The following is a 27841-nucleotide window of genomic DNA, read 5'->3' on the forward strand; positions in this document are numbered from 1 at the left end:
TTATTTTCATTGTCCATTTTCAATTAATTTTGACTAGATCTGGGATCATAGCTATAATGAGTTTTTTTGTCTCTTAGCCATCGTTTGAGTTTTGGTTACTGTGTTCTTGGCAGTCCTTTGGGTATATAATCTTATGTGTGTCCATTATTGCATCCTTTCTATATTCAACATGAAAATTTTCAATTGGTTGAAAAAGCTGAAAAGCGTATCTTGAATGTCATTCTATATTAATATTGTTGTTGGCCAATATGATCAAAGTTTGCTACAATGGACGCGGTCATAATCAGAAAACATGTTAAAGTACAAGACCATAGACTTACAGTCATGTCAAGTACATGGTTAGAAATGTTAAAAATAGGGCACAATGTTATCTGTGTTATGAATTTGCACATTTGACTCCAAAGCCATATTTTTCGTTGAGGAAATTGCAGATTTTTGAGATATAATTCTGTAGATTAGAGAAAGAGCAAGATTTCCAAGAACGCAAAGTTTCCACTAGAGCTCAAAATTTATGGATAATTTTCTCTCTGCTGGAGCATCATCTGAACATTTCAGCCTAACCTGAATATGTGCATGCTTCATAAAAACATCTTCTTTCCCCTTGCAAACTTCAGAAAGCAAGGACATACACATTTCTTTTCCAACTGATTTGTCTTTGTCCTGGAAATCTATCAATTTGTGGGTGTCTGTGGTAGAGTTTCCTGTGGTACACCTTGATTTGTCAAGAGTTAGATAAACAACAGCATCGATCATAATCTGCAGACATACAGAAAAGCAGTGTTCCATCTCAATATACAGGAAGTGAGATAACATACAAATAGTAAAGAAGCAAACTATCATAAAGGCAAACACCATGAAACCCCTAGATATTCAATACAAAGATGGTAAACATATTGACCTCTCCAACACCATGACTGACATCAACCGAAGAATAAATAAATGTCCCCAAGCTGTGGGACTCTTGATCACCACGTTCAACTTCACCAACTTCTTCAGAAATATCTGGATCCAACAGAACACTCTCCAATTCATCATAAAACTGCTGCTCCATGCCAACCTGCTCATATTTGAATGAATAATAGCGTTAGAGATCCAAGAGGCCCATCACTCAACTGTTTAGTTCAATACTGTGCTGCTGTCATACCTTGTCAGCAACTAACAGTCCATCATACATAGAGAGTTCTACAACAGATCCCCTCGATTGCCGCCATATACAGCCTTTATCTAAGGAAGCTGCAAGCTTTGTACCTCTTGGCAAAATCAGATTCACTCCTAATTCACACCTTCCTGCAAGGGTTATAAAAATTCAGAGTTGTACCATGTGCCATGAAAGGACATGCATGAGATGGTAACTGACCAGGTTAGACCCATAAAACATTGCAAAAAATTTATGCAGACTCAACAGCTAAGTGTAACTGATAAAATATAAGCAAAACATGCTCACAGAGCATGAGCATTATTTCAAGTTATTGCATGAAGAATGGCATGAAATGGATTACCATAATTAAATAAGCTAATACAGAAATTGTCCATGATAAACTTCAGTAAGTTCTCTAGAAACTAAGCAGAGTTTCATAACACTATTGGAAATCATTGATTTATGATTGGAAAGATTTGGAACAAAAGGGAAAACTGTGTAATATCATGTATAATATTTGGCTACTTGTAGAATCTGAATAGTCACCTTGAAGATGAACTGAACAGTCACCTGGAGATGGAACTGAATGGTCACTCTTGTTAATAAATTTGTACATTGCTTCTCATTTCAATAATACAATTTTGGATTTGCACTTAATTTCATTTCTTTTAATTTTTGTAGTCCAGTTTCCTTACTAGACATTGGTATTGGAGCATAGACGATTTCTATTTTCATTATTCCTCCATTACCATTCATTTTTAGTTGCAGATTATTCCTGATGGTCAAAACCATAGTTGAAAAACTTGTACTTGACAATAACTCAGCTGGCCCAAAAATTTTACAAACTTGGAAAAAAATTGGCAATAACTTGACAAATTATTGAACATTTGAAAATATAAAATATCTTAAAATATTCTTAAAAAACACACACACAGAATTAAATCAAAGTTTGAGTTGAATACATATCATAGACCAAAAACAAGTGCAACCTCTGAATAAATTTGAGTTCAATAGATATCGTAGACCACAAAACAATTACAATCTCGGAATACATATTCAGGTTTTTATACCAATGAAAATACATATAAATTATATGCATAAGTAATATTACTAATATATCAGAGATGATAAAAACGGTATATCTTTGTGCATTTTGTACATGCCATGATAGAGATAGAGATGTAATGTTTCTATCTTCTAGCTATACCCACTTTCTGTTTATTTTACTCTCTTCTGAGCTTTCTGTGGATACAAATATCTATACATGATGTTACAAAGCTGCAAGAGCAAAAGAATTGCTAAATTTAACAACATTATGTGGACTCATATCTACAGTTTTAGGAGATGGATTTAAATATATTGTACGTTTTATTTTTTGATATTAAATTTATTTGTATTTTAAAATATTTAATATAAATTTTTTATATGCTGTTTTCAATTGTTAGCAATTAATAATCATATAAAGATGAATGCTCAATATACAATTAAAAATATTAAAGAAATATAAAGAAATCGTTCAAGCTCCAGCGAATGAAAACAGAAACAATCGATTAGAGTAATTATATGCAAAATCAAATGATTTCAAATAAAAAAAGGGCAGCAGGGAAATCAATTTGCAAATGAAAGTTGGATTGAAACCCTTGAATCATGCTGCCATACCATACTGTAATGTCCCCTACTGGAACCCTCTTATATTCACACATACCCCTCATAAATATGTTCATACATGCCTTCATTAATCTGCAATTTATCTTTGCTAATAGCTCCTCATCAACCTTGTATATGTCTCTACAAAAAACCTCATAAAACCAGAAGCAGAGGTTCTACAAAAAAATATGGGTACAACCTCTGTTTTTTCTTTCTTTTGCTTGTTCTACTTACTTTTGCCCATACAAATTTCAACAACCAGCAACAAAGACAAGGAAAGCAGTCTAGACACCACCAGTCCATCTCTCTATTGACACCGTTTCTACTGACCATGTTTGCAGCTCTTTGACCCTGTTGATGTGTTTTTTTATGCACCTCAAACACAAAATAATAAAACCAAGGTAAATTATCCTCTCTTGAACAAAATCTTCCCAAATACTAAACTATGCGATCAATTGGAAGACTCCAGGGTTCCTAATGTAGAGTCTCAACGTGTGGATAAGCTCAATGGTTTGATGTGATAATGTTGGAATCACAAGGGGACTTATGTTGCATACGAATGCTTGAATGTTTTTTGAACTTGATCATCTGATATTGCAATTTTGTGATGCTCTCTCCTAAACTAACTTGAATTGAAAAAAAGACAAAAGGGGAAGGGTTTAAGAAGACTAATTGTCATGTCCCCTCATGGATCGATATATATATACGGAGAGAAAGAGAGAGACCCTAAATGAAGAAATTATTATTATTAATTAATATAATAATTACCAATGAATGATTATTTGGAATTATTAACTATTTATTTATTTATTAAATATTATTATTTAATTAATATTTATTTAAATAAAATACTAATATTCTTGAAATATTCAAATGAAATAAATTAATATTATATTATAATCATTTGAAAATATTATAAAGGAATATTACATATTAATAAATTAATGATATTAATAAAACAATCATTAATGAAACAACAATATCTGTAATATCCCCACACCTAAATATTAATCCACTAAATTAATTTAATGATCAATTTAAATTAATTTAAGACTAAGGAGGATCCGATGGAATTTTAGAGTTAAGGTCTTAACAAATCCTCATCCGATTAATGGCTTAGAAACACATAAAGAAATGCGATTAACATTCATGAGGAGCCACGAACAAAGAAAGGATATGTCTATTCCAAGTGAAGTAATGCCACTGATCTACTTTATGAGATATTTAATTAATCCATACTCAATCAGAAATGGGAGGGATCGGGTCTGGTCTTTTATTTGTATCCTAACGGATCTGCTCTCTTGAGCGATCATTGCCTTTGGCAGTACGGTTGGAAGGAGATTGGAAGGTGTTCGTGGAAAAAGATCAGTCTGCGAACAGCAAGGGAAGAGATAGGAACTGCGGGTTACGAACAGGTAAGCAATGAAAGAATGTTTTACTATATATGTTAATGAATATAATTAAATGCATATTTTAATATATATGTTAATGAATGAATATTTTAATATATATATATGTTAATAAATATAATTAAATGCATATTTTAATATATATGTTAATGAATGAATATTTTAATATATATATGTTAATGAATATAATTAAAGCATATTTGATATATATGTAATGAATATAAGTAATGGATATTTTTAATATATATGTTAATGAAGGGTTTTTAGATGTTAAGGAATATGTAAACATATGTTAATGAATATGTGAAAATATATTAATGAATAGTTAGGAATATACGTTAATAAATAAATGTGAGTATATGATAATGGATGTTTTCTGAATATAAATTATGGAATACATGTTAAGTTAGGAACATGTAAATGTAGATTATGGAATGGAAAATAGTAATAAATTATAAAATGTAATATAAATGTGATTGTATGATGGAGGCTATAGGGAGGAAATTCCCTTAGCCTAATGGAGGGATTATGATAATCCCTGGTAGGCAGTATATACTGAATATCTATATGCATATATGTATGGCTTGGTTGACAAAGTTTATCCAAGAAGAGACGGATCTGGCCGGTCCTCTCTGGTAGACGTGGATGATGGTCTTCCTTGGTATGGCTTGGACCTAAGAAATTACATCCAAGATAGGAATCGAATTAACCTTTGATTTTCTGGATGGCTTGGGTGTAAGAAGTTACATCCAAGACAGGAATCGAATTAACCTTCGATTTCCTGGATGGCTTGGGTGTAAGAAGTAACATCCAAGACAAGAATCAAATTAACCTTCGATTTCCTGGATGGCTTGGGTGTAAGAAGTTACATCCAAGACAGGAATCGAATTAACCTCCGATTTCCTGGATGGCTTGGAACCAAGATGGGTTCCAAGAAGGCGAGCCTCACAACCGCCTAAGGACATATCTCCGTACGACATTCGTATCCTTTTTATTAGATAAGAATTGTGATTAGTGTTAATTAAGTAATTTAAGTTAAATTGCAAATTAGATTAGTTATATATATATATATTTGTTGTATTCTAACAATCTGTGTTGCAGGATAGTGATCTCTAACTAGCAGGGACATTACAGTGGTATCAGAACTATGATCTTGCCATCCTGTAGGGTAAAGATGAATCGTTGAATCATTCTAGTCAATAAGAAAAATCTGACAATGCGTGTATTCACGTGTATGCTTCGTGTTTGAAATTATCCATTTTAAGACCTTAACTCTAAAATTCCATCGGATCCTCCTTAGTCTTAAATTAATTTAAATTGATCATTAAATTAATTTAGTGGATTAATATTTAGGTGTGGGGATATTACAGATATTATTGTTTCATTAAAAATTGTTTTATTAATATCATTAATTTATTAATATGTAACATTCCTTTATAATATTTTCAAATGATTATAATATAATATTAATTTATTTGATTTGAATATTTCAAGAATATTAGTATTTTATTTAAATAAATATTAATTAAATAATAATATTTAATAAATAAATAAATAAATAATAATTCCAAATAATCATTCATTGGTAATTATTATATTAATTAATAATAATAATTTCTTCATTTAGGGTCTCTCTCTTTCTCTCCGTATATATATATATATATATCGATCCAGGAGGGGACATGACAGTCCGCCCTTCTCAAATTGCTTGTCCTCAAACAATTGGCAATTTTCTCAAACTGAGTTATCTCCCAATATGAATCAAAAACACGGAGCATACACATAAAAAACACGAAGCATGCACATGGATAATTTCAAACACGAAGCATACACGTGAATACATGCATTGTCAGATTTTTCTTATTGACTAGAATGATACAATTATTCATCTTTACCCTACAGGATGGCAAGATCATAGCTTTGATACCACTGTAATGTCCCTGCTAGTTAGAGATCACTATCCTGCAACACAGATTGTTAGAATACAACAAATATATATATATATATAACTAATCTAATTTGCAATTTAACTTAAATTACTTAATTAAAACTAATCACAATTCTTATCTAATAAAAAGGATACGAATGTCGTACGGAGATATGTCCTTAGGTGGCTGTGAGGCTCGCCTTCTTGGAACCCATCTTGGTTCCAAGCCATCCAGGAAATCGAAGGTTAATTCGATTCATGTCTTTGATGTAACTTATTACACCCAAGCCATCAAGGAAATCGAAGGTTAATTCGATTCCTGTCTTGGATGTTACTTCTTACCCCCAAGCCATCCAAGAAATCAAAGGTTAATTCGATTCCGGTCTTGGATGTAACTTCTTACACCCAAGCCATCCAGGAAATCAAAGGTTAATTCGATTCTTGTCTTGGATGTAATTTCTTACATCCAAGCCATACCAAGGAAGACCATCATATCTGATCAATTCCTTGCCTTGGATGATGCATCCCATCATCCAAGTCTACCAGAGAGGACCGGCCAAATCCGTCTCTTCTTGGATGAACTTTGTCAACCAAGCCATACATATAAGGATATAGATATCCAGTATATACTGCCTACCAGGGATTATCATAATCCCTCCATTAAGCTAAGGGAATTTCTTCCCTATAGCCTCCATCATACAATCACATTTATATTACATTTTATAATTTATTACTATTTTCCATTCCATAATCTACATTTACATGTTCCTAACTTAACATGTATTCCATAACATATATTCAAAAAACATCCATTATCATATACTCACATTTATTTATTAACATATATTCCTAACTATTCATTAATATATTTTCACATATTCATTAACATATGTTTACATATTCCTTAACATCTAAAAACCCTTCATTAACATATATATTAAAAATATCCATTACTTATATTCACTACATATATATCAAATATGCTTTAATTATATTCATTAACATATATATATTAAAATATTCATTCATTAACATATATATTAAAATATGCATTTAATTATATTTATTAACATATATATATTAAAATATTCATTCATTAACATATATATTAAAATATGCATTTAATTATATTTATTAACATATATAGTAATACATTCATTCATTGCTTACCTGTTCGTAACCCACAGTTCCTATCTCTTCCCTTGCTGTTCGCAGACTGGTCTTTTTCCACGAACACCTTCCAATCTCATTCCAACCGGACTGCCAAAGGCAATGATCGCTCAAGAGAGCAGATCCGTTAGGATACAAATAAAAGACCAGACCCAATCCCTCCCATTTCTGATTGAGTATGGATTAATTAAATATCTCATAAAGTAGATTGGTGGCATTACTTCACTTGGAATAGACATATCCTTTCTTCATTCGTGGTTCCTCATGAATGTTAATCGCATTCCTTTATATGTTTCTAAGCCATTAATCGGATGAGGATTTGTTAAGACCTTAACTCTAAAATTCCATCAGATCCTCCTTAGTCTTAAATTAATTTAGTGGATTAATATTTAGGTGTGGGGATATTACAGATATTACTGTTTCATTAATGATTGTTTTATTAATATCATTAATTTATTAATATGTAATATTCCTTTATAATATTTTCAAATGATTATAATATAATATTAATTTATTTGATTTGAATATTTCAAGAATATTAGTATTTTATTTAAATAAATATTAATTAAATAATAATATTTAATAAATAAATAAATAGTTAATAATTCCAAATAATCATTCATTGGTAATTATTATATTAATTAATAATAATAATTTCTTCATTTAGGCTCTCTCTCTTTCTCTCCGTATATATATATATATATATATATATCGATTCAGGAGGGGACAAGACACTAATCTACTCCTAGAATGTAGGATGTAGTGGATGACTTGGTGAGACTATACTAGACTTTGCTTTGACATCAATGAACAAGTCCACAAAACTAGTGCAATCTTCTAAGGTAAATATATGATGTTCAAATTACCACTAGCAACATAGACACCATCAAGGCAATGCATATCAATATGTAAGTAGCAATTGAAGTTAAGCTTGAATAAGGATTCCAATTGACCATGCAAGGCAAGTTTACAATCAGCAAACTGCTAGTACTATGGATATGCAAATTTCACCATTAACCACCCACTAAATCTCCCATTCATTTGATCAACATTAAAACAAATGAGAAGTAGAAACCATGCAACTTGTTGAAGCAACACATTTCACCATATCTTCAATGAAAAGAGTATATTCATTTACAAGTCTTAGCAACAATTTCTCTACTCTAATCTAACTTCTAATCTATCTATTCTCTTGATTTCGAGCTCTTCTACTATTAACCTTTACAAATGAGAGAGTTGAGCCTTATATAGAGGTCTCATTACAATGAATGGCTTAGATTGATTCAAGATCAATGGCCAAAATTGTAAAATAGAAACCCTAATTAGGGTTTGTTATAACCACCATTACATTGGCCAATGAGAGATGAGGATAGGTAAGATAAATAATATTTGATGTAGCGCCACGTGTCACTTATTCCCTTCTTGAATGAATGTTGACTTGGTACCCTTTGATTGGACAAATGGTGACTGGGACGCCACCTCAACTTCCATTGTAGACTTAATCAATTTGCCTTGAACATTCCTCATGTTGTTTGGAATTCCCTACAATACTTTGCATTTCATCCTTATCTTAGGGAGTTCTCCTTTAAGTATTTCCTCCTTAACATTCTTTGGCTTTGAGATCCCTTGATGTAGTTCCTACTTCATAATGTGAAATCCCAAATGCTCATGTCTTGGATTTGTCTTTCCTTCATTTGTTCACCATCATGGTGAAGTTTTCTTCATGTTTGAGCTAGTCCTCATCCTTGCTTTTGGAAATCCTTGTCTTGAAATCCTCTTCCAATCTTTGAAATGTTGATGTAGTGCCACGTGTCACTTATTCCCTTCTTGAATGAATGTTGACTTGGTACCCTTTGATTGGACAAATGGTGACTGGGACGCCACCTCAACTTGCATTGTAGACTTAATCAATTTGCCTTGAAAATTCCTCATGTTGTTTGGAATTCCCTACAATACTTTGCATTTCATCCTTATCTTAGGGAGTTCTCCTTTAAGTATTTCCTCCTTAACGTTCTTTGACTTTGAGATCCCTTGATGTAGTTCCTACTTCATAATGTGAAATCCCAGATGCTCATGTCTTGGATTTGTCTTTCCTTCATTTGTTCACCATCATGGTGAAGTTTTCTTCATGTTTGAGCTAGTCCTCATCCTTGCTTTTGGAAATCCTTGTCTTGAAATCCTCTTCCAATCTTTGAAATGTTGATCTTTCTCATTCACATTTGTAATGTTGTCCTTGGATTTCACTTGCTTGTCATCTTGGAGCTGATCCTTCATCATTTGCTGCTTTGAAGTGTTGAGCCCTTGGTATCCCTGCAAGATGCATTCTCTTTCACCTCAAGCCTTGATCATCATACTTCCCTTGTAGCATACTTGCAAAACAAACGAATATCGAATCAAACACCTATGAAATGAATGAAAGCACAATCAATCTTCTCACCACATGAGGATGAGAGCTCGATTCCCTTAGGGACTCATGAATCCTAAATTCCTTTTGATCTTTAATAGCTTTGATCCCTTAATAGAAAATCGAATCCTATGGGGACCAATTTCATGCTAAACTGAGTGACCAATTTCATGCTAAACTGAGTCTTCATTGGTGGGAATTCGATGGTCATAGGTACTCCTTGCTCTTAGCAAACTTCACTTCATTTTGATGTCTTACCGTTGGAGTGGAGAATTGATGGGTATAGGGACAAAATCAGTCCTGAGCAAGTTTTACCTAGTAATGCTTTTCATACCCTTGGGTGGAAAATCGAATCTCATAGGGACTTTTTTCTCCCAACTTTTGTCCCAGCTTGTGATAGGTAATTTGAACAATTAATTTTCCAGAATTAACTTAGGTTCTGATTTTAATTGATTTTCAGAGTTATTGGTTTTCTAAATCATAAATTTGAAACTATGCAACAAAATTCTGGAAAATGCAAACGATTTAATCAAAATCTGGGAATTTTGCTCCAAGAAACCTTGATTTTCAGAATTAGGATAGGTCTGACTTTAACGTGTAAGTCTGAAAATGCCCTTCCAAACTCAAAAAATGAAAGATATTGCAACCCAGTTCTCTATCTCAAGTCTGATTTCTGAGTATGGAGGTCTGAAAATATCTCTGAAAATCGTATTATATCAACTGGAAATCATCCCTTTCATGGTGCCATTCATGTAGTTCAAGCAATTTGTGTTTGTTGTGGTTGGAGGTGGTACGTTTTCCCTTGGACAATGGCTGGAAATGGTGGTCTCAGCCAGCAATGGCACCTTCAATGATGCTGCAAAAGACTTCCAATGGGGGCGCAATCTCCTTCAACACCCTAAGCGATCTCAACCTTCCTCTCTTCCAGCTCACCTATAGCCTAATCAGCCACTTAATAATATTTTATTGCTTGCTGGCCTGTACTTTTATTCAGCATTTCACGTTTCATTGTCACCACATAGTGAATGTGGGATAAATAACATGTTAACCCAGCAAGGTGGAAAATCGATATGCATGGGGACATTCAAACTTAGCTTTATTTTCCTTCATTTCGTCCACCAAATGGAATGGTCGAAAGTCGCACTTCATCAAGACTGATTTGTCCCTAAAAATTCTCATGTAATTTGATCTCCAGCCCTTTGGTGGAAAAATCAATGGCCATTGGTACTTTATTTTTCTATGAAATTCAGCCATCACCTTGGTCATTTCCCTCAAGTGGAAAATCGTGGGTCATCAGGACTCATTTTTCTTTATGTATTTTTACTCTTGTAGGCCCAGTGGAAAAATGACCTCCATCAGGACTTGTCCCAATTTTTGAATTTTCAAAAATTTGACAACTCCTACAAATTTTTACTCAAAATTCGTAGTTTTCTTCTCTAAGGCACGTTTTACGACGTTCAAAACTCATATTTGCTAATGTAAAATCATCATTGGATATGTTTATCATCGTTGTCCAAGTTTTGGTTAGTTTTGGTTTTCATTTTCCTAGCTTTTTGTGCAATTTCGCATCTTGAGTCAAACACTACAAGTAGGAACTTTTTGCACTAACTACAAGTAGGAATGTTTTGCTCACTTCAAGTAGGAACTTTTTGCTCACATTACAAGTTAACTTTACTTGCAATCGGGTCTTAGTAACCCGAGTACAAGTTACTTGCAAAGTCGGGTTTTTGAAGCATCATTACAAGTTGTATTATTACTTGCAAGTCGGGTCTTAAGACCCAAAATGCAAGTTCAAACCTATATTAATTGCAATCGGGTTTCAAAACCTCGATTGCAAGTATGTGGGTGTTTTGTCTTTCTTTTTGCAAGTTGTCATTACCTACAATCGGGTCTCTAGACCTCAATTGCAAGTCCTCCTTTCATATTGCAAGTGTGTTATCTTATCATGTTTGTCTTACACTTGCAATTGGGTCTTCGAAACCTGATTGCAAGCCATCATTGCATAAACACTTTGACGTGCTTCACTTGCAATTAGGTCTTGAAACCCCGATTACAAGTTTATACGATCTTGCTTCATTTCACACTTGAAGTCGAGTCTCAATGACCCAATTGCAAGTTAATGCCCATCTTGCATTCATCTTCACTTGCATTCGGGTCTTTGAGACCCAACTACAAGTGTAACCATCTTCATTCATTTCCGCATTTCAAGTTTTCTATAACCCACTCACACTTGTATTCCGCTTCCCAAGATCCAAAATTTGCCTTGTCTCCACATACTCTCATTCTCACGTTCTCCCTTTGAAAGATCAATACTTGTAATCGGGTTTCTAAGACTTGATTGCAAGGGGTTTCAATGCATGTGAAGACAACAAGCAAAAGCCACTGTTGTCATATGTTGATGAAAAGAGTACGTTGTCATATGCACAAAGAGGATCAAAATATCATGAACCATGAAGCAGAGAGGACTTGACAAATAAAGGAGTAATGAAGCAAAGGAATGCATTGTTACAATACATTATAACAGTGATATGCGACAAAAAGCAGTGACTTTCACTGTCAGAGTGACCAATAAAGAATGTTAATTATCTTCAAGTTTAATGGTTAATCTTCATGAAATCACTGTCATTACCATTCATGGTCAAATGATGCAAGTTGTTGTTCCTAGACAAATACTTCACCAATCTTGAATACTTCAATTGCCAATAGCATGAAGACCTCTTAGACAGAGGACGATGTAAATAAAGTCGTGTCTCAGACACTTAGATTAGTTTCAATTTTGCATTTGTAATTTCTCTTTGACAAATTACATGTAATGTCAAAAATTCTAATTGCGAGTAGTCCCATTACTTGCATTCTTGTAACTTGTAATTACATGTAAACAAATCACAAGTCGAAAGACAATAGGACTGTAATTATAAATAATTCATAGTTAGTTGAGGAAAAAGTCTTAGTTAGTTGGACTTCTCCGAACTTCTCCCACTTTTTGCTCTCAGCCCCTCTTCTATATATATCGAAGGGTGCTCTATGCATTTTCTCTCTTTTTCAGCAAGCAAGAAAACTCTGTAGAAATTTACAGTCATAAAGACTTTGTGCTTCGTACTTGTAAATTGTTTTCTCAAGTAATATCAAGAAGGCTTTCGGTTTCAAACTTTGTGTTGAAGTATTACCCTTATATCCATTGTGTTCTTATGTCATAGTGGTATATTTCCTACATTTGCTTGAAGTTCTAACAGAGTTGTTGAAAGGAGTTTTAATCTGACTTCTTGTAGACTTTGTGCTACAAGTATTGAGGGTTAAATTATTGTAGTTAAGTATTCAAAACCGAGAAGAGTTGTAAGACTTTGTGCTTGTAGTTGTTCCCTTGAAGTAGTTTAGAAGTGCACCGTATTAGCAGACTTTGTGTTGTTATATGTTGTACATTATTCTTATTTTAATCATTTTGGAAAGGTAGATAGGATAGTGGAAAGTAAAGACTTTGAGCTTTGTTTCTATTTTCTCGTCTCTGGGAAGTGACGGAAGACTTTGAGCTTTCACAGAAACTTCACCTCCTTTTGTATAAACATTCTTGTAATTGTTAAAGTTCCTTAAGTTGCTGTATTTCTTTTCTTAACTGTTGTTTCTTTTCTAAAAAGAGAAAAGAATATCATCTTTTCTGAAGAAAGAGAAAAGGATGTTGTCCCACCCAAGTTAGATTAGTGTTTAGTTGTTAGTATTAGTAGAAAAGGGGGAGCCTTCCCTTAAATTAGGAGAGTTTTTAACTCACACATTGTGGTTGAAACCACAATTTTGCACATCTTCCTAGGTGTGCAAATTTTCAACCAACAGGACTCATCATTTCCTTTCTTTTGTCCTAACCGTAATTAATCGATTTCCAATATATTTATAAATTAACTAAATCGATTAAAAGACAAAAACTATCTTAACATGAATCCAACCTAGGTTGTTCTACCTTTTCTTTAGTCTATCAAGTACTAGCTATCTTACCATACTAAATAATTAATCCTATTTTGATTTATAAATCATTTACACATTTATTAATTTTTAATTAATAAATACTTATTATTATCAATTAATTAATAAATACTTTGTTTTGGTGATTTAATAAATATTTATTAATTTACTAATTAATAATTAATTTTTCTTGTATTAATATTAACTATAATTATTATATTAATATTTATTATTATCCATCTTTATGTTATCCCTCATTGATCATTCTAATTATATAGATACGTAAATAAGTAAATATAGTAATGTGGCAGACAGATTTGACACATAACAGATCTGGTCTGCCATTCTTATGTTCTTATATATTGGCTTTACATATATTTCACTCTTATGCTAATATTATGTAATTTGCCTATCTGGGAATTTCCTTTATAAGTCTGCTGAAGATCAGTCCAAAGAATAATTTCTGAGTTATATTCCCACATAATATCAATAACACTATATAATAATTATAATTACAGCTTCTTTATTATTATTATTCTAAGTTGCAGGGTTCGCCCCTGGGAAGCCCTGGTACGGGTCCGGGTTCGACCGGGTCCGTGGTACGGGTCCGGTTCGACCCGGGTTCGACCAGGGTTCGTAAAACCCAGGGTGGGTTCGACCCGGGTCGAACCCAGTCGAACCCGGGGTCGAACCCAGTCGAACCCGGGCGGACCCAGTCGAACCCGCGTGGCTGGGCGGCCCAATAAGTTAAAAAACAAACCAAATTTTATTTTTTTTTCAATTCCGCCTTTAAAAAAGCGAAAATTATAACCTAAAAAACACTTCTAAAACATCTTATTGACACATTTCACCTCATTTGTGTTGCAAACAAATTTTTTATGAGAGCAGGTTGAAGAGAGGTTGAACAAAATTTGGCTTCCAAGATCAAAGAGGAGGAGTTGAAGACTGATTTTAGAAGCTTCAACAAGTGTTGCAGCATCATTTCCATACATTTTCAAGCTTCAATTGGCAGCAAGAGGTAGGTTTTTAAACATTTTTTTCCAACTATTTTTGTTTCACAAATTGTCAAACATGAAACTTGAATTTTTTTTCATTATTTAGTTTTTGTTTTTGAATATGTTTATTTTATTTCTTGCCATAGGAACTAGAATGGCATCTACATCTTCCTCCATTGGCAATGAACAAATAATTGCAAAACAAAGAAATGATCCAAATTCTCCCTTATGGAAATATGTGGACATTATAAAACAACTTCCGGGAGGTGGGGGATTCCGTTGGAAATGCCATGGATGTGATATTGAACGTAATAGTTCATATTATCGAGTGGTAGGCCATTTGTGTGGAATAAAAGGAAGAGGCATCAAAAAATGCCCTGGCAAAAATGGTAAACCTATACCAGATGAGATAGTGATGAAATATATTAGGGAGCATGAGGCAGCAGAAGAGAGGGAAGCCCGTAGATTGAACCAAACCGCATCAAAGAAAACAAGGGGAATGCAAGGCCCTTCTAATCCCAGTATTGTAGTAGAAGACCACCCCTTCTTTGCCACAAATGAACCTCAAAGTGAACCACCCTTGACACGTAAAAGAACAAAAGGGCCTTTAGAAACCGCATTCCAAAATGAGAGTAGAGACAATGCTGATCAAGATATAGTAAGGTGCATTTATGCAAATGGTTTGTCATTCAATGTTGTTCGCTCCCCATATTGGAAGCAAATGATAAAAAGTGTTAATGAGGCACCAAGAGGGTATAAGGGCCCCGGTTATGAGAAGGTACGTGGAACATTATTGGAGAAAGAGGTGAAGAGGGTTGAAGATGCATTGAAACCCATAAGGGATTCGTGGGTTGAGACAGGTGTAACAATTGTTTCAGATGGGTGGAAAGATGCTAAAAACCGTCCCTTGATCAATGTCATAGCGGTGTCCCCTAAAGGGGCAATGTTTTTGAGAGCTGTGGATTGTGAGGGCCAAATAAAAGATGGCGAATTTATTGCAGAAATTCTCATCTCTGCCATTGAGTCTGTGGGACCCCGCAATGTTGTCCAAGTCATAACGGACAATGCAAAAAATTGTAGAGCTGCTGGTTTGTTGGTTGAGCAACGCTATGATCACATCTTTTGGACACCTTGTGCGGTACATTCGCTCAATCTTATGCTACAAAGGATTGGGCAAAAAATAAAATGGATCAGAGATGTGTATGCAGAGGCTGAGGACATCCAGATGTTCATCACAAACCACCACATGTCTCAAGGGATTTTTAGAACCTATTCGAATTTGGAGCTATTGAAGGTAAGTGAAATAGTAATTTAATTTTACATTTTCTGATTTTTTTGAATTTTCAATGTTAATAATATCATTGTGTAAGCTATATTGTGTATTCTTCTTTAAAGTTTGGCTTTATTTTTTAATAATTTGGCATTAATTTGTGTTATAGGTTGCTGAGACCCGTTTTGCATCAAACACAATCGTCTTAAGACGACTTGTGAAAGTTAGAGTGGCACTATGCAATATGGTGATCAGCACCAATTGGACTGTATGGAAGCAAAGTAGCACTGAGAGGGCAGGAAAAATTAGGGATAGAATATTGGATGAGAAATGGTGGGATCTTGTTACATATCTCCTAAGTATCACTGAGCCCATCATGAGCATGATTCGCTATACAGACATGGATAGGCCTTGCATAGGTGAGATTTATGATGGCATTGATTCAATGCTTGAAAAAATAAAGTTCACTATAAATGAAAAAGAGAATGATCCTCAGGAGAAATTCTTCAAAGAACTGGAATTAATTATTGTAGAGAGGTGGAATAAGATGACCACTCCTTTGCACCTTCTTGCCTATGCCTTGACACCTAAGTACTATAGCAATCAGTTTCTTGATAAACCAGGAAGGATTCCACCATGGAGAGATCTAGAAGTATCTGATGGGTATAAGGCAGCATTTCTTAGACTATATCCCGATGATGATTTGCGAGATGTTGTTACAAATGAGTTCATAGAATTCGCAAATGGGAATGGTCTAAGTGTTGATGCACTTCGTCATAGATCCAAGAAAGATGCTCATAGCTGGTGGTACTTCCATGGCACATGCTTCCAACACCTACAACCCCTCGCTATAAAAGTTTTATCACAAGTAAGTTTAATTAATTAAAATTTTTAATTTACAAGTTTTAGTTTATTTATAGTTTACTTTGTCTTCATAGGTTGCTAGTAATTTTATTTTTATTAATGTATAACTTTAATTGTTTACTTTGTCTTCATAGGTTGCTAGTTCATCTGCTTCAGAAAGAAATTGGAGCACATACTCTTTCATCCACTCAGTAAAGCGCAATAGGCTGCTATCAAAAAGAGCGGAGAATTTAGTATATGTGCATTCCAACCTACGTCTTCTTTCACACAAACAACATGACTACACACAAGGGGAAACAAAGATGTGGGATATAGAGCCAGAGCATACTGATTTGGATGCTCCTGGTTCTCAGCTTCTTGCATTGACACTTGATGACTCGGAAATTGAGCCAACTTATAGTGCAAGTGCAAGTGGCATTGGCTCATGTAATGTCAATGTCAATGAGGATGAGGAGGAGGAGGAGGAGGAGGATGAAGAATTAGATGATCCATTTGATGATTAAACTTTTAAGTTTATATTTTTGAAAGTTGAAACAATGATACTTGAATATTTTGTCATTTTGATATTAAACTTGATGTATATGATGCTATTATCAATTATGGTATGATCATGATGCTATGATTACAAGTTTATGTTTGTTTTGTTGTTCATATGATGCTATGTGACATGCATATTTTAATTCATGCTTATAGGCTTTGATATATATATATATAATATATATATATATATATAAATTTACATGTTTTTGTACTAACGAACCCAAACGAACCCAAACCCCTTTTCAAAATTTTGCCGTACCGGCGTACCGGGTTCTTCGAACCCGAACCGGAACCCGAACCCGAACCGGCAACTTAGTTATTATTAAAACTATATTATTACTATTATTAAGTTTATTAAATCCTACATAAGGATGATATCGGGCTCCATATATTATGCATATATATATTAAGCACATTCCCATGCATACCACAAAGAACAAAGATGCTACTGCCTGTAACTAAATAACAGTTCTGTTCTGATCCAATCTATTATTAATATCTCCTTGCAAATCTGTTAACAATTGTAATGTAACCCATACGTATTGCAATCTATAATAATATTTCTATTGAGTTCTGCATATAGACATAGTATCGGGTTTTATATATAAGGCATACGTATCACGCACTTCCCCTATGCATACCCCAAAACAAACAGTTATTGCCTGTCCTCCTCTTATGAGCATACACTATATAATCATTGCCCCTTTCCTTTCTCCCCAACGTCAGCCTGAATGACTTATTATATGTATTTTATGAATTGAAGAGTCATATGGTCCTAGATACGTCTCCTCCTTATTCTTAACAATTATCTTAATGACTCCATCGCCTAACAATTATTCCTTGGCATTATTTAATGCACCCTTCTATATATATGGTAATTGCTGATCTTTGTAAATGGATTACTATTATTTCAAGTGACATTGCAGCCTTTGATATGATTCTTAATAAACAATTTGTATTAATCATTGTCTCTTAATCAATCAATGATGTGTATCTATCATCTTCTTTGTTATTACTTAACCCATCGATGCTTGATAATAGTTAATCAATTCCTTTCCATTATATCGTTAATCTATAGTGATTATTCTTGTGTCATTTTCTGATCGGTAATGGAGATATCATTGAGTATTATCTTTATTATTAGATGCTAAGGTCTTACTTATGATACTTTGTACCTGGCCACTATTTAAATATTAGCATTTAATAATCTTACTCGATGCTGTTTACCTTGTGTAACAAGCAAAGGTTTCAATACAATCGTTGCTTTGAGCCAAGTGAGAATTAATTTTATTTTTTATATTAATGAATGATTAATACTACTATTAACATCAATAATTAATTACATAATAAATGATAATTTATTATTATGATGAAGAATCACAAAAACTAGTATTAATTATATCACCAAGATGTGGGGTTATGACAACCCTCTCACTTTAGAGGAAAATCGTGAAGTCTCATAAATGAGACGATTTTCCAATATTATTAAATGTTAATTAATAAATGTTTTAATTATTGTATTTATTTAATCACAATAATCCAATGTCCAAAAAGGGGTTATGACATTTCCTTTCTTTTGTCCTAAGTGGAAATTCCTGAGTCATTGGGACTTTCCAAAAAAACATCTTCCTTTGCTTGTAAACTTAGTCCTGGAGTGGAAATTCGACCTCCATCAGGACTTTTCTTGTCCTTATAATTAAATAGGTACCTTCATGCTCAAAATGGAGTGGAAAAACGTCCTCCATCGGGACTTTGCATTTTCATCTTGATTGCTAGGTGGAAAAACGTCTCCCATCAAGACTTTGTGATTTATGACTTAACTTCTCAGTGGAAAAATGTTTTCCATCAAGAATTAGTTGATTTTCATACATTAAAAGCCCACATTTAACCAATTTTATCAATTTATACAGTGAAAATTCTATTTCCATCAGGACTTTGTGAATTTTCCAATGTTTTCAAGGCTGGAAAACATAACTCCATTGGGACTTTGCGCATCTTTGGGTACATTTCACCTCCTAGGAGTGTAAAAACGACTCCTATAGGGACTTTTGACATTTTAACACAAAATTCACATCAATTTGCAACATTTCCATCATTTTACTCGAATTTTAAGGCAGATTGAAACTCAACACTTAGAAAAATAAACTAACAAGCTAAGACAACTTGACACTTAGGATCATTTCCTTGCAATTTTCACATCCTATAGACACTAAAAATCCGTATCACTTGCGTTCTCCATTTTTAACCTAATTGCGCATATAATCTTCATTATTCGCACAATCCGGCCCTATTTTCCCTTTTTCATTTTCTGTCTAGATCATTCCATTTTCTTCCCATTTCAAGTTTGGGGTTTCATTTTACCCTTAAATTCATCCCCCTTGCATCAAATCTTTCTATTGTCACTCTCGCAATGTCATTTTGCCTAATTTTGTCCCAATTAGGGTTTTTTGCCCCTGATTCAGTCCCCCTATTTCACCTTTTCCATTTTCTTCCCATTTCAAGTTTGGGGTTTCATTTTATCCTTAGCTTCATCTCCTTTGCATCGTTTCATTCCCCTCTCGTTTCGATGATGTCATCTTTCAACCTGAACCCCTGTCTCAATTTTACAACTTTTTGCCTTCTTTTCAGTCCTGTCGCTTCCCACTTTCCATTTTCGGTCTCATTGGCTTCTTTTTTTCCTTATTCCTATTTTGGGGTTCCATTTTGACCACTTCTCTTGCCCCATGGTGCTGAATTCGTCCCGTTCCCGTCCATCAACCCGGTTTACCCGTTGTTGCTTGGTTTTACCCAGTTTGACCTAATTTTCCCATTTTTGCTCAAATCTTTCCATTTTCTATCCGAACCTTTCCCAAATCTTTCCAATTTCACATATTTTGACCAAAATTGACTTAATTTGACCTAACCAAGGTCTTCGGACATCAGTTTGACTAGCTTGCCCTTTTAGGTTTAATTCTTTACTTAATTAAGCCTCATCTTGCTAATTATTCTACTTTTAATTTATCATCATTTTGATCAAACCTCCCCTTTTTAATATTAATTAAATAATATTAAATTATTTAATTAATTTCGATTTAATAATTTTAATTAAAAAGTAATTCTTATTCCTATCTAGCCTAGCAGCAACAGAGCATCATTTCATGGCAGCAGATCTATATGAAGAAGAGTCATGTTCTTTGTATCAAGTTCACCCTTGTGAAGGGTTTGGTTGTAAAGCAGATTTTTGCTCCTTCATTAAATATATATGAGATATATTTGCTGGGTTTTTTTCTCCCTCGAGTAGGAGGGTTTTCCTAGGATATTCTAATGTGTTCATTGTCTTATCTGTTTTATGATTGCTTACATTTCTAATCTTAATAAAACCAACATGGTATCAAAGCCAAGTTAAGAAAAGACATGATCAGATTTGCTTAAGCACTCTAGTGTGGTTTCAGTCGCTGAAGGAAAGAGACAATCGATGGTGAAAGAACGATTTGTTTGTGAATCTGAAAGAGTCGATTATTGTCTATATCGTTATTTGATACAAGTTCATTCATTCCAGAGTAGCATCTCGTTGCAGTCACAATTTGACCAGAAAGGCCATCTGTATTTGAGGGAGTTGATATTCAATAACAAGTAATCGAGCACAGGCAATCTACAGAACACTGGCCTTAACTTATGAAATCATAAGTGGCAATCGAGAGTTGAACGGTTTCATCGCTTCACATTGGCGTCTCTAAAGAGAGTATTTTCTGGACTTAACGAGTCTACCCATTGCTGGAGGTTTCACACACACCATCATTTTCTGAAGAATCACGATATCATTCACGGTCAATTAATGCTATGGACGCCTGGTGAGCGCACAATACTCCCGTGTCTGCTAGGCGCGTTTAGTTCCCGTGAACACTTCGCCCGTACGTGGATGGAATATATGCAAGGACTATTGGTGCCGGAAATACACCGTTGACATCTCTACAAGCAGGAGTCGATTTACACAGATTGAGAAGAAATCATTCATTTGAGCGGAGGACCACCGAGACATACACGATATTCACTCTTGTGCTTTGTAGCGATTCATTGTTGTGTTAAGCGATTCTCTTCCCAGTTGTGACCGGATTTTTTAAATATAACAATAATTCCTAGTGCATTTGTGCGTATTAATCTATTTAGATTCCCGTATTACAAGGGTGCGACTTAATTGGTGTTGCTTTCCAAGACTTTCGAGTCCAACGAATCGTGTTTGGTTCTGCATACTTCCGAATATTGACATGCTCATGTCACTTTGTTCGTCATTTCTATGTTTGGCACTTGACAAAGGAGATTATTATAGAAATGTTGGATGTTGTTTTTGCAGTATGGGGATGGGTATGAAGATTCTAATACTTCACAGTTTTTTTATTGATAATGATGTGATTGTCGGCCAAAGCTAAAAGCTTGGCCTGATCGCTCCTTTCGTGTCCCTCCTGTAGTGGAAGTGGACTAAGGTTCTAAGATTAATCAATAAAGAGATAAGTATTCCATGTTGATTAATGTTCATGATTAGTTATTAATTCATGCGATAACATCGGGATAGTGAATTGTGTATGCTTCTAGCATTGATATTTCTCTTCGACATAGTTTAGTTCTATGAACTATTATCAAATTCTCTAAATGCTTTCAGGACGGACCAAGAAGCATAAGAGAGATTGCATTCAAGGGAGAAAGAACTTGATGCTTGCAGTCATGGGACTAAGTTGATGGCTGAAAACATTTCTCGAAGAGGAAGAACCCATACAGATTGTCTTTGCGATTAGTTGTTACAAAGAGGAGGAAATAACATTCAGAGGGAGTCTAACAAATCCATCTAAGGCAACCTTGGACAAGGAGGTCAAAAGGTTGATGCATGTACTTGGAGCTTCAGAGGAGCCACATTATCATTAAGGTCTAGTGTTAATGCATTCTTCTTTGAGAGAGGGAAGTTTGAGGTGCAAACCCTTGTTAATGCATTCTTCTCTGAGAGAGGGAAGTTTGAGGTGCAAGCCCTTGTTAATGCATCTTTCTCTGTGATGGAGAAATTTGAGGTGAAAGCCCTTGTTCCACCCTCTGGAAGTGGCCATGGTGGATGTCATGTTGAGATGACGACATCACGTTGAGAGACTCCGTGATGAACCTTTGAGCTTTCCAAAAATGGGTGTAGCCATTGTGGGTGTCATGTTGAGAGACCCCATGACAAAGATTTCTGGAAAAATAGCTCCCTAGCTAAGAGGGAGTGTTAGTGTTTATAGTTTAGGGAGATATTTTCTCCTAAGTTATTATTAAGATAGTCAAGGCAGGTCGGCCTTGTTAATTAATGTTGTTTTATGTTTGTTATTTAAAACTAAAGAAGGCCGACCTATGTGAAGGGTCACCTTGTCTGGTATATATACAAGGAGTTCATTCAATTAGATTTGAAAGTAATTCTTATTCTTATCAGGCCTAGAAGCAGCAGAGCATCAGTTCATGGCAGCAGATCTATATGAAGAAGAGTCATGTTCTTTGTATCAAGTTCACCCTTGTGAAGGGTTTGGTTGTTAAGCAAATTTCTGCTCCTTCATTAAATATATATGCAATATATTTTTGGGGTTTTTTTCTCCCTCGAGCGGGAGGGTTTTCCCAAGATAATCTGATGTGTTCATTGTCTTATGTGTTTTCTGATTGCTTACATTTCTGATCTTAATAAAACCAACAATTCATGTTTTGGGGTTCCATTTTGACCTCTTCTCCTACCCCATAGCGCCGCATTCGTCCCTATTCCGTCCATCAGCCCACTTTGACCCGATTTACCTGTTGTTGCTCGGGTTTACCCATTTTGACCTAATTTTCCCATTTTTCGCACAAATCTTTCAATTTTCTATTTGAACCTTCCCAAGTTTTTCCAATTTCACCTATTTTGACCAAAATTGACTTAATTTGACCTAACCAAGATCTTCGAACGTTAGTTTGACTAACTTGCCCTTTTAGTTTAATTAATTCTTTAATTAATTAAGCCCCGTCTTGCTAATTATTCTTCTTTTAATCTGTCATCATTTTGATCAAACCTACCCTTTTTAATATTAATTAAATAGTATTAAATTATTTAATTAATTTCAATTATCCCCTTTAATTAAATAATTTTAATTATTTAGTTGAAGTTTCATTTTAATAACCTTTAGTTGAATAATTTATTTTAATTATTCAATTACCTAATTATGTCATCAAAATTCAATAAATATCTTTATTTATTTGTTTTTTTAATTACCTTCTCATAGGAGGATAATATATGCTTCTTTTTTTTTAATTGTCTAATATCCTCCTAATTTTCGAAAATGGCAATATTATCTTGGATATTTATAAGATTTATCTTTCATTTTCAAAAACCCTACGTTTTGGAAATATCTCATTATATCTTAATTTTATATTCGAAAATAAGGAATGCATCCTTGGGAAATCTTTTTTTGTTTCTTTTTCTCCTCTTTTTCCTCATCTCCTTCATCCTTCCACGAATGGCAGCTTTGTCGTGCATTTAATCTGGTCCGTCCACCCGATCAAAAATCTTTTTCATCTCGTTTGTCTGTCGAGTCTCCGGTTTTCTATAAATTGGGACTCCCATTTCCATCAATTTATCTAATTTTCGAGTTGTTTTATTTTGTCACTTTATTTAGCAATCATCTAGCTTAATCACTGTTGTTCTGTCAAAATAATCTTCAATTTTAACAATTAATCTTGCATAATCACACATTCCTACGAAATCTCGAACACCAATCCTTTCTTTTGTCTGTTTCGTGCACCTAGAAAACAAGAGAGCAGCATAACATCATTAGAGATGAAAGGAAGAGCAGCGGGGTTTCATTGAAGATTCGAGGTTTGCATTCATGTTTTAATTTCGTTTTCATTTCAATGGTCCTGTTGGTTAGATTAGGAAGGTTTTGCATGTGATTCTAGTTTATGGTTAGCTTAGATATGTTTCATGTTTTGGTTTTCAAACTGATTTAACCCCTTTTCCTAATCTACGCACCCTTTTGCATTTTGACATGACATGCTCTCATAAGTAAAGGCAAACACTAAAAATTATTGCTAAACTAAACAACCTAAGCAAAACATCTACACTAAAAGCGAAAAAGTGGGGGCCCCCATTTGAAGTGGGGAGATGTGTGAAAACGTCACAACAAACCCCATCCTATACAACTCTTCTATGACTACTACTCAATGCGCACATAAAACATTATAAGGTTTCTTCATGGCATAGCCAATTCACAATTTCATTTCTTTTGAAAACACAAAGAATAGGAATGAATAAAAAATTGAATACATATATTTGTCCATTTCCAGGAAAGTTCTTTTCTATAATAATAAGATTCAGATTGGCAAGAAGGAAACCAACCTAATCTATACGTTGATTGATTAACTAGAGAAATCATTTAGGACTTAAGAGCATATTTCAAATAATCTACTTCTAAACACTTCCACTACAGAATCTGGAAATAGGAGGATCACATAAAATATGGAAATCTACAATGAGAAACTGTTTTGACTATACCTGGCTTGACATGGAAACGTTGTAATGAACCTTGACGATGGCTTCCACTGGTATTCTTATCTGCAGTATTTCTGAATACCCAGAAGTGAATATAAGAATTCAGAAATGTTTCCCAAACTGATAGAAATTGTATACAAGTAACTGTAAACAGATAATGATATACAAGTATTTTCTCAAAAAATTATGCGGTTATCATATGAACAGTCTTAGATAAAGAGTGAAGATCATAACAGATAAGGGATAAAATATTTATGTTAACTTCTTTAAAGAAAATGAAAGATTGCAAATGTTAAGACTATAAATGCAAAAGGACAATACTCAACCTAACCTGCAATTGGATATCTGTTCCATGGCATATGGGTACCAGTAAGGCAACCCAAGACAACCGAAATTGGAAAGCTGAATAGGACCAATATCTCCAGTTTCCAACTTAACCTTCAAAATCCTCTGGCCATCTACCAGAAACACATAAGAAAATTAAAACTACTAACATTCAGCTTTAGAAGTTGTAAACATTTCTGTATAGACACAACCACTGGCTACAAGAATACACCAAAACTAAGAATAATACTAAATACCTGTATCCACCAGTACAATTACATCCTGCAATTTTGCAAGACTTGATACAATATCTAGTGCAGAGAAATCTTGTACAAATCCTAGTTGTGGCATGTCCTTGGATATCAAAACTTCAACTACTTCATCTGCAATTTCCATTTTACTTGTTGCTTTCTCCCTAAATAATTCCACAACAGAGTGCACCCCTGCTATCTTCCACAATCAATATTAGAGGCACCCTAGGAAATGCAGTTAAGGTACAAGAATTTGGAAGGAGATAATGTTTCAAAAATACCTTCAGATCTTTCCTTAATTTCACCTGTCTCCAAATTTAAGGTCCATAAATCTCCAAACCTATGCAGCAGAATCATGTAATAGCAGTCTCTTCAGATTATCTATTCAATCACAAGTACTGTCTATCAAGCACCGCCATTAATTGCATACTAAAAAAGTTAAATCCGTACTCATCCATATGAAGATCTTAAATGGTAGGAACTAATGCCACATGTTCAAACTTAATTTAATCATTATGTGCCATAGAATGAAAACTTCTTAAAGAAACATGGATCCAAGAACAAGTGCAGTAGATAAATTACATGATAAAATTATGTATCACAATAGCAATAAAGTGATTTCTATCAACTAGTAACACTTGAAAAGAAGCCCTCTCCTTTTGGTCCAAATAATACATGCAACATGATGAGTAACTCATCACTAAGCTTCCCAATGAAGCATCCCAGAATGCAATCCTATTATATACTATGGTGCTTCCCACAACACAGCTTTGCAGCTCACAAATGAATTTTGACTTAACAAGTTTTAGACATCACCTTAGCACATCTCTTTCCATGTGTGTCCAACTATGATCTGAATTAAACCAATAACTCAGGGGACAATACACTATTTGGAAAACTCATAGTTGAACTACTCGCCGAAAACTCGGCGAGTTGCCAAATAATACATGTAACATGATGAGTAACTCGTCACTAAGCTTCCCAATGAAGCATCCCAGAATGCAATCTTATTAAATACTATGGTGCTTCCCACAACACAGCTTTGCAGCTCACAAATGAATTTTGACTTCACAAGTTTTAGACATCACCTTAGCACATCTCTTTCCATGTGTGTCCAACTATGATCTGAATTAAGCCAATAACTTAGGGGACAATACACTATTTGGAAAACTCATAGTTGAACTACTCGCCGAAAACTTAGCGAGTTGAACTCTCGCCGAGTTTTTCTATCCGGCAAGTAATAACGACTTTTAGGGCAAGTTTTTGGCCAAAACTTGGCGAGCCCAAGTCAAAAACTCACCCGCCTGTGCCTGAAAACGCAAAACGGCACAAAGGTTATTCATTTTGTGTTTTTTGATTGGGTTTTGGGCTGAGAAGGGTGAAGGTTAACTTGGAGTGACTTGCAAGGTGATTTGGAATGATTTTTGAGTGATTCCAAGTGGATTTGAAAGGGATTTGAAGGGGATTTTCAAGAAAAATCAGATTCCCAAGTTAGTTTTTTTTTTTTTTTTCCTATGCTTTTTTAAAACATTTTGTTTATTTTTTGTTGAATTTAGATGAGTTAGAAATCATTCCTAAGTAGTCTAAAATCTTTTTAACTTATTTGAATAAGATTTAACACTAGTTTTGACAAGTTTTGTAGATTTTTTCACTATTTTTTTGAAGAATATCTAGTTTTCAAAATAAAATCAAACCCTAATATTTTTTTTTTTCTTTTTAAACTTTAAATGATGTCTAAATGTTTTTCAACTAATTTAGATAGTTTGCTAAATTGTTTAGCTAAAATGTTAACTTTTTTTTTCACTTTGTATGTGTAGGTTAGCTAAGCATTAAAAATGGCAAGTCATGATTGGCCACTAGAACCATGCCCATCCGGTTATATAGGCACTCGTCCCAAAGGTGCTAGAGATCGAGCTTGGAGGTATGCATATGAGGGACCCGAACCTAGGGAAGTTATTTGCATAAAGTGTGAAAGAGTACTTCATGGAGGCATCAACCGCCTCAAATACCACCTTGTTGGCATACACAAACATGATGCTAGAGAATACATAGGCAGCACTCCTGAAATAAAAAGAGAAATGAATGCCCTACTTGCAGCTGGGGAAGAGAAGAAATTGCAGAGAGAGAGGGTAAAGCTAGCCATGAGATCAGCCATAGCTGAATCTCAAGGTGCTTCTATTGATATTGAAGAGGAACAAGAAGCACTTCAGGCATAGTGGGCTCTCAGCGTGGCCCACGTATCTGCAAAGTCACCACCACCTCGCCCATTGCATCTGGTTCCTCTAGTAGAGTACCTGGATCTAGCAGAGCTAACGCCACTGTTGTTGCCGAGAATAATCATTATGTTATGTTGTTATATTATGTTTATGTTGTCATCGGTAATAATGAGTTACGGCGGTCAGTTAGTTAGCCGACGGGTAGGTAGTTGGAGTCGCGATGGTTGT

General features: G+C 34.3%; 1 protein-coding gene across 5 annotated transcripts in view; it reads right to left on the reverse strand.

The window, feature by feature from the left end:
- Positions 1-210: 210 nt before the first annotated feature.
- LOC131045794 (uncharacterized) overlaps positions 211-27841 on the reverse strand; it is a 266420-nt gene continuing 238789 nt past the window's right edge. For 4 of the 5 annotated variants that reach the window (XM_059221422.1, XM_057979440.2, XM_057979443.2 and 1 more), the window contains 7 exons: positions 25679-25737; positions 25404-25592; positions 25154-25280; positions 24826-24896; positions 1145-1287; positions 899-1057; positions 211-756 (listed from right to left, as the gene is read on the reverse strand). In XM_059221422.1, the coding sequence (XP_059077405.1) occupies positions 496-756; positions 899-1057; positions 1145-1287; positions 24826-24896; positions 25154-25280; positions 25404-25592; positions 25679-25737 (1009 nt within the window). In that variant the 3' untranslated portion in view covers positions 211-495. The remainder of the gene's footprint in view (positions 757-898; positions 1058-1144; positions 1288-24825; positions 24897-25153; positions 25281-25403; positions 25593-25678; positions 25738-27841) is intronic. The other variant, XM_057979441.2, reaches the window with a different exon arrangement.

This window comes from Cryptomeria japonica, chromosome 5 (assembly GCF_030272615.1).
Source record: "Cryptomeria japonica chromosome 5, Sugi_1.0, whole genome shotgun sequence".
Classification (NCBI taxonomy): domain Eukaryota; kingdom Viridiplantae; phylum Streptophyta; class Pinopsida; order Cupressales; family Cupressaceae; genus Cryptomeria; species Cryptomeria japonica.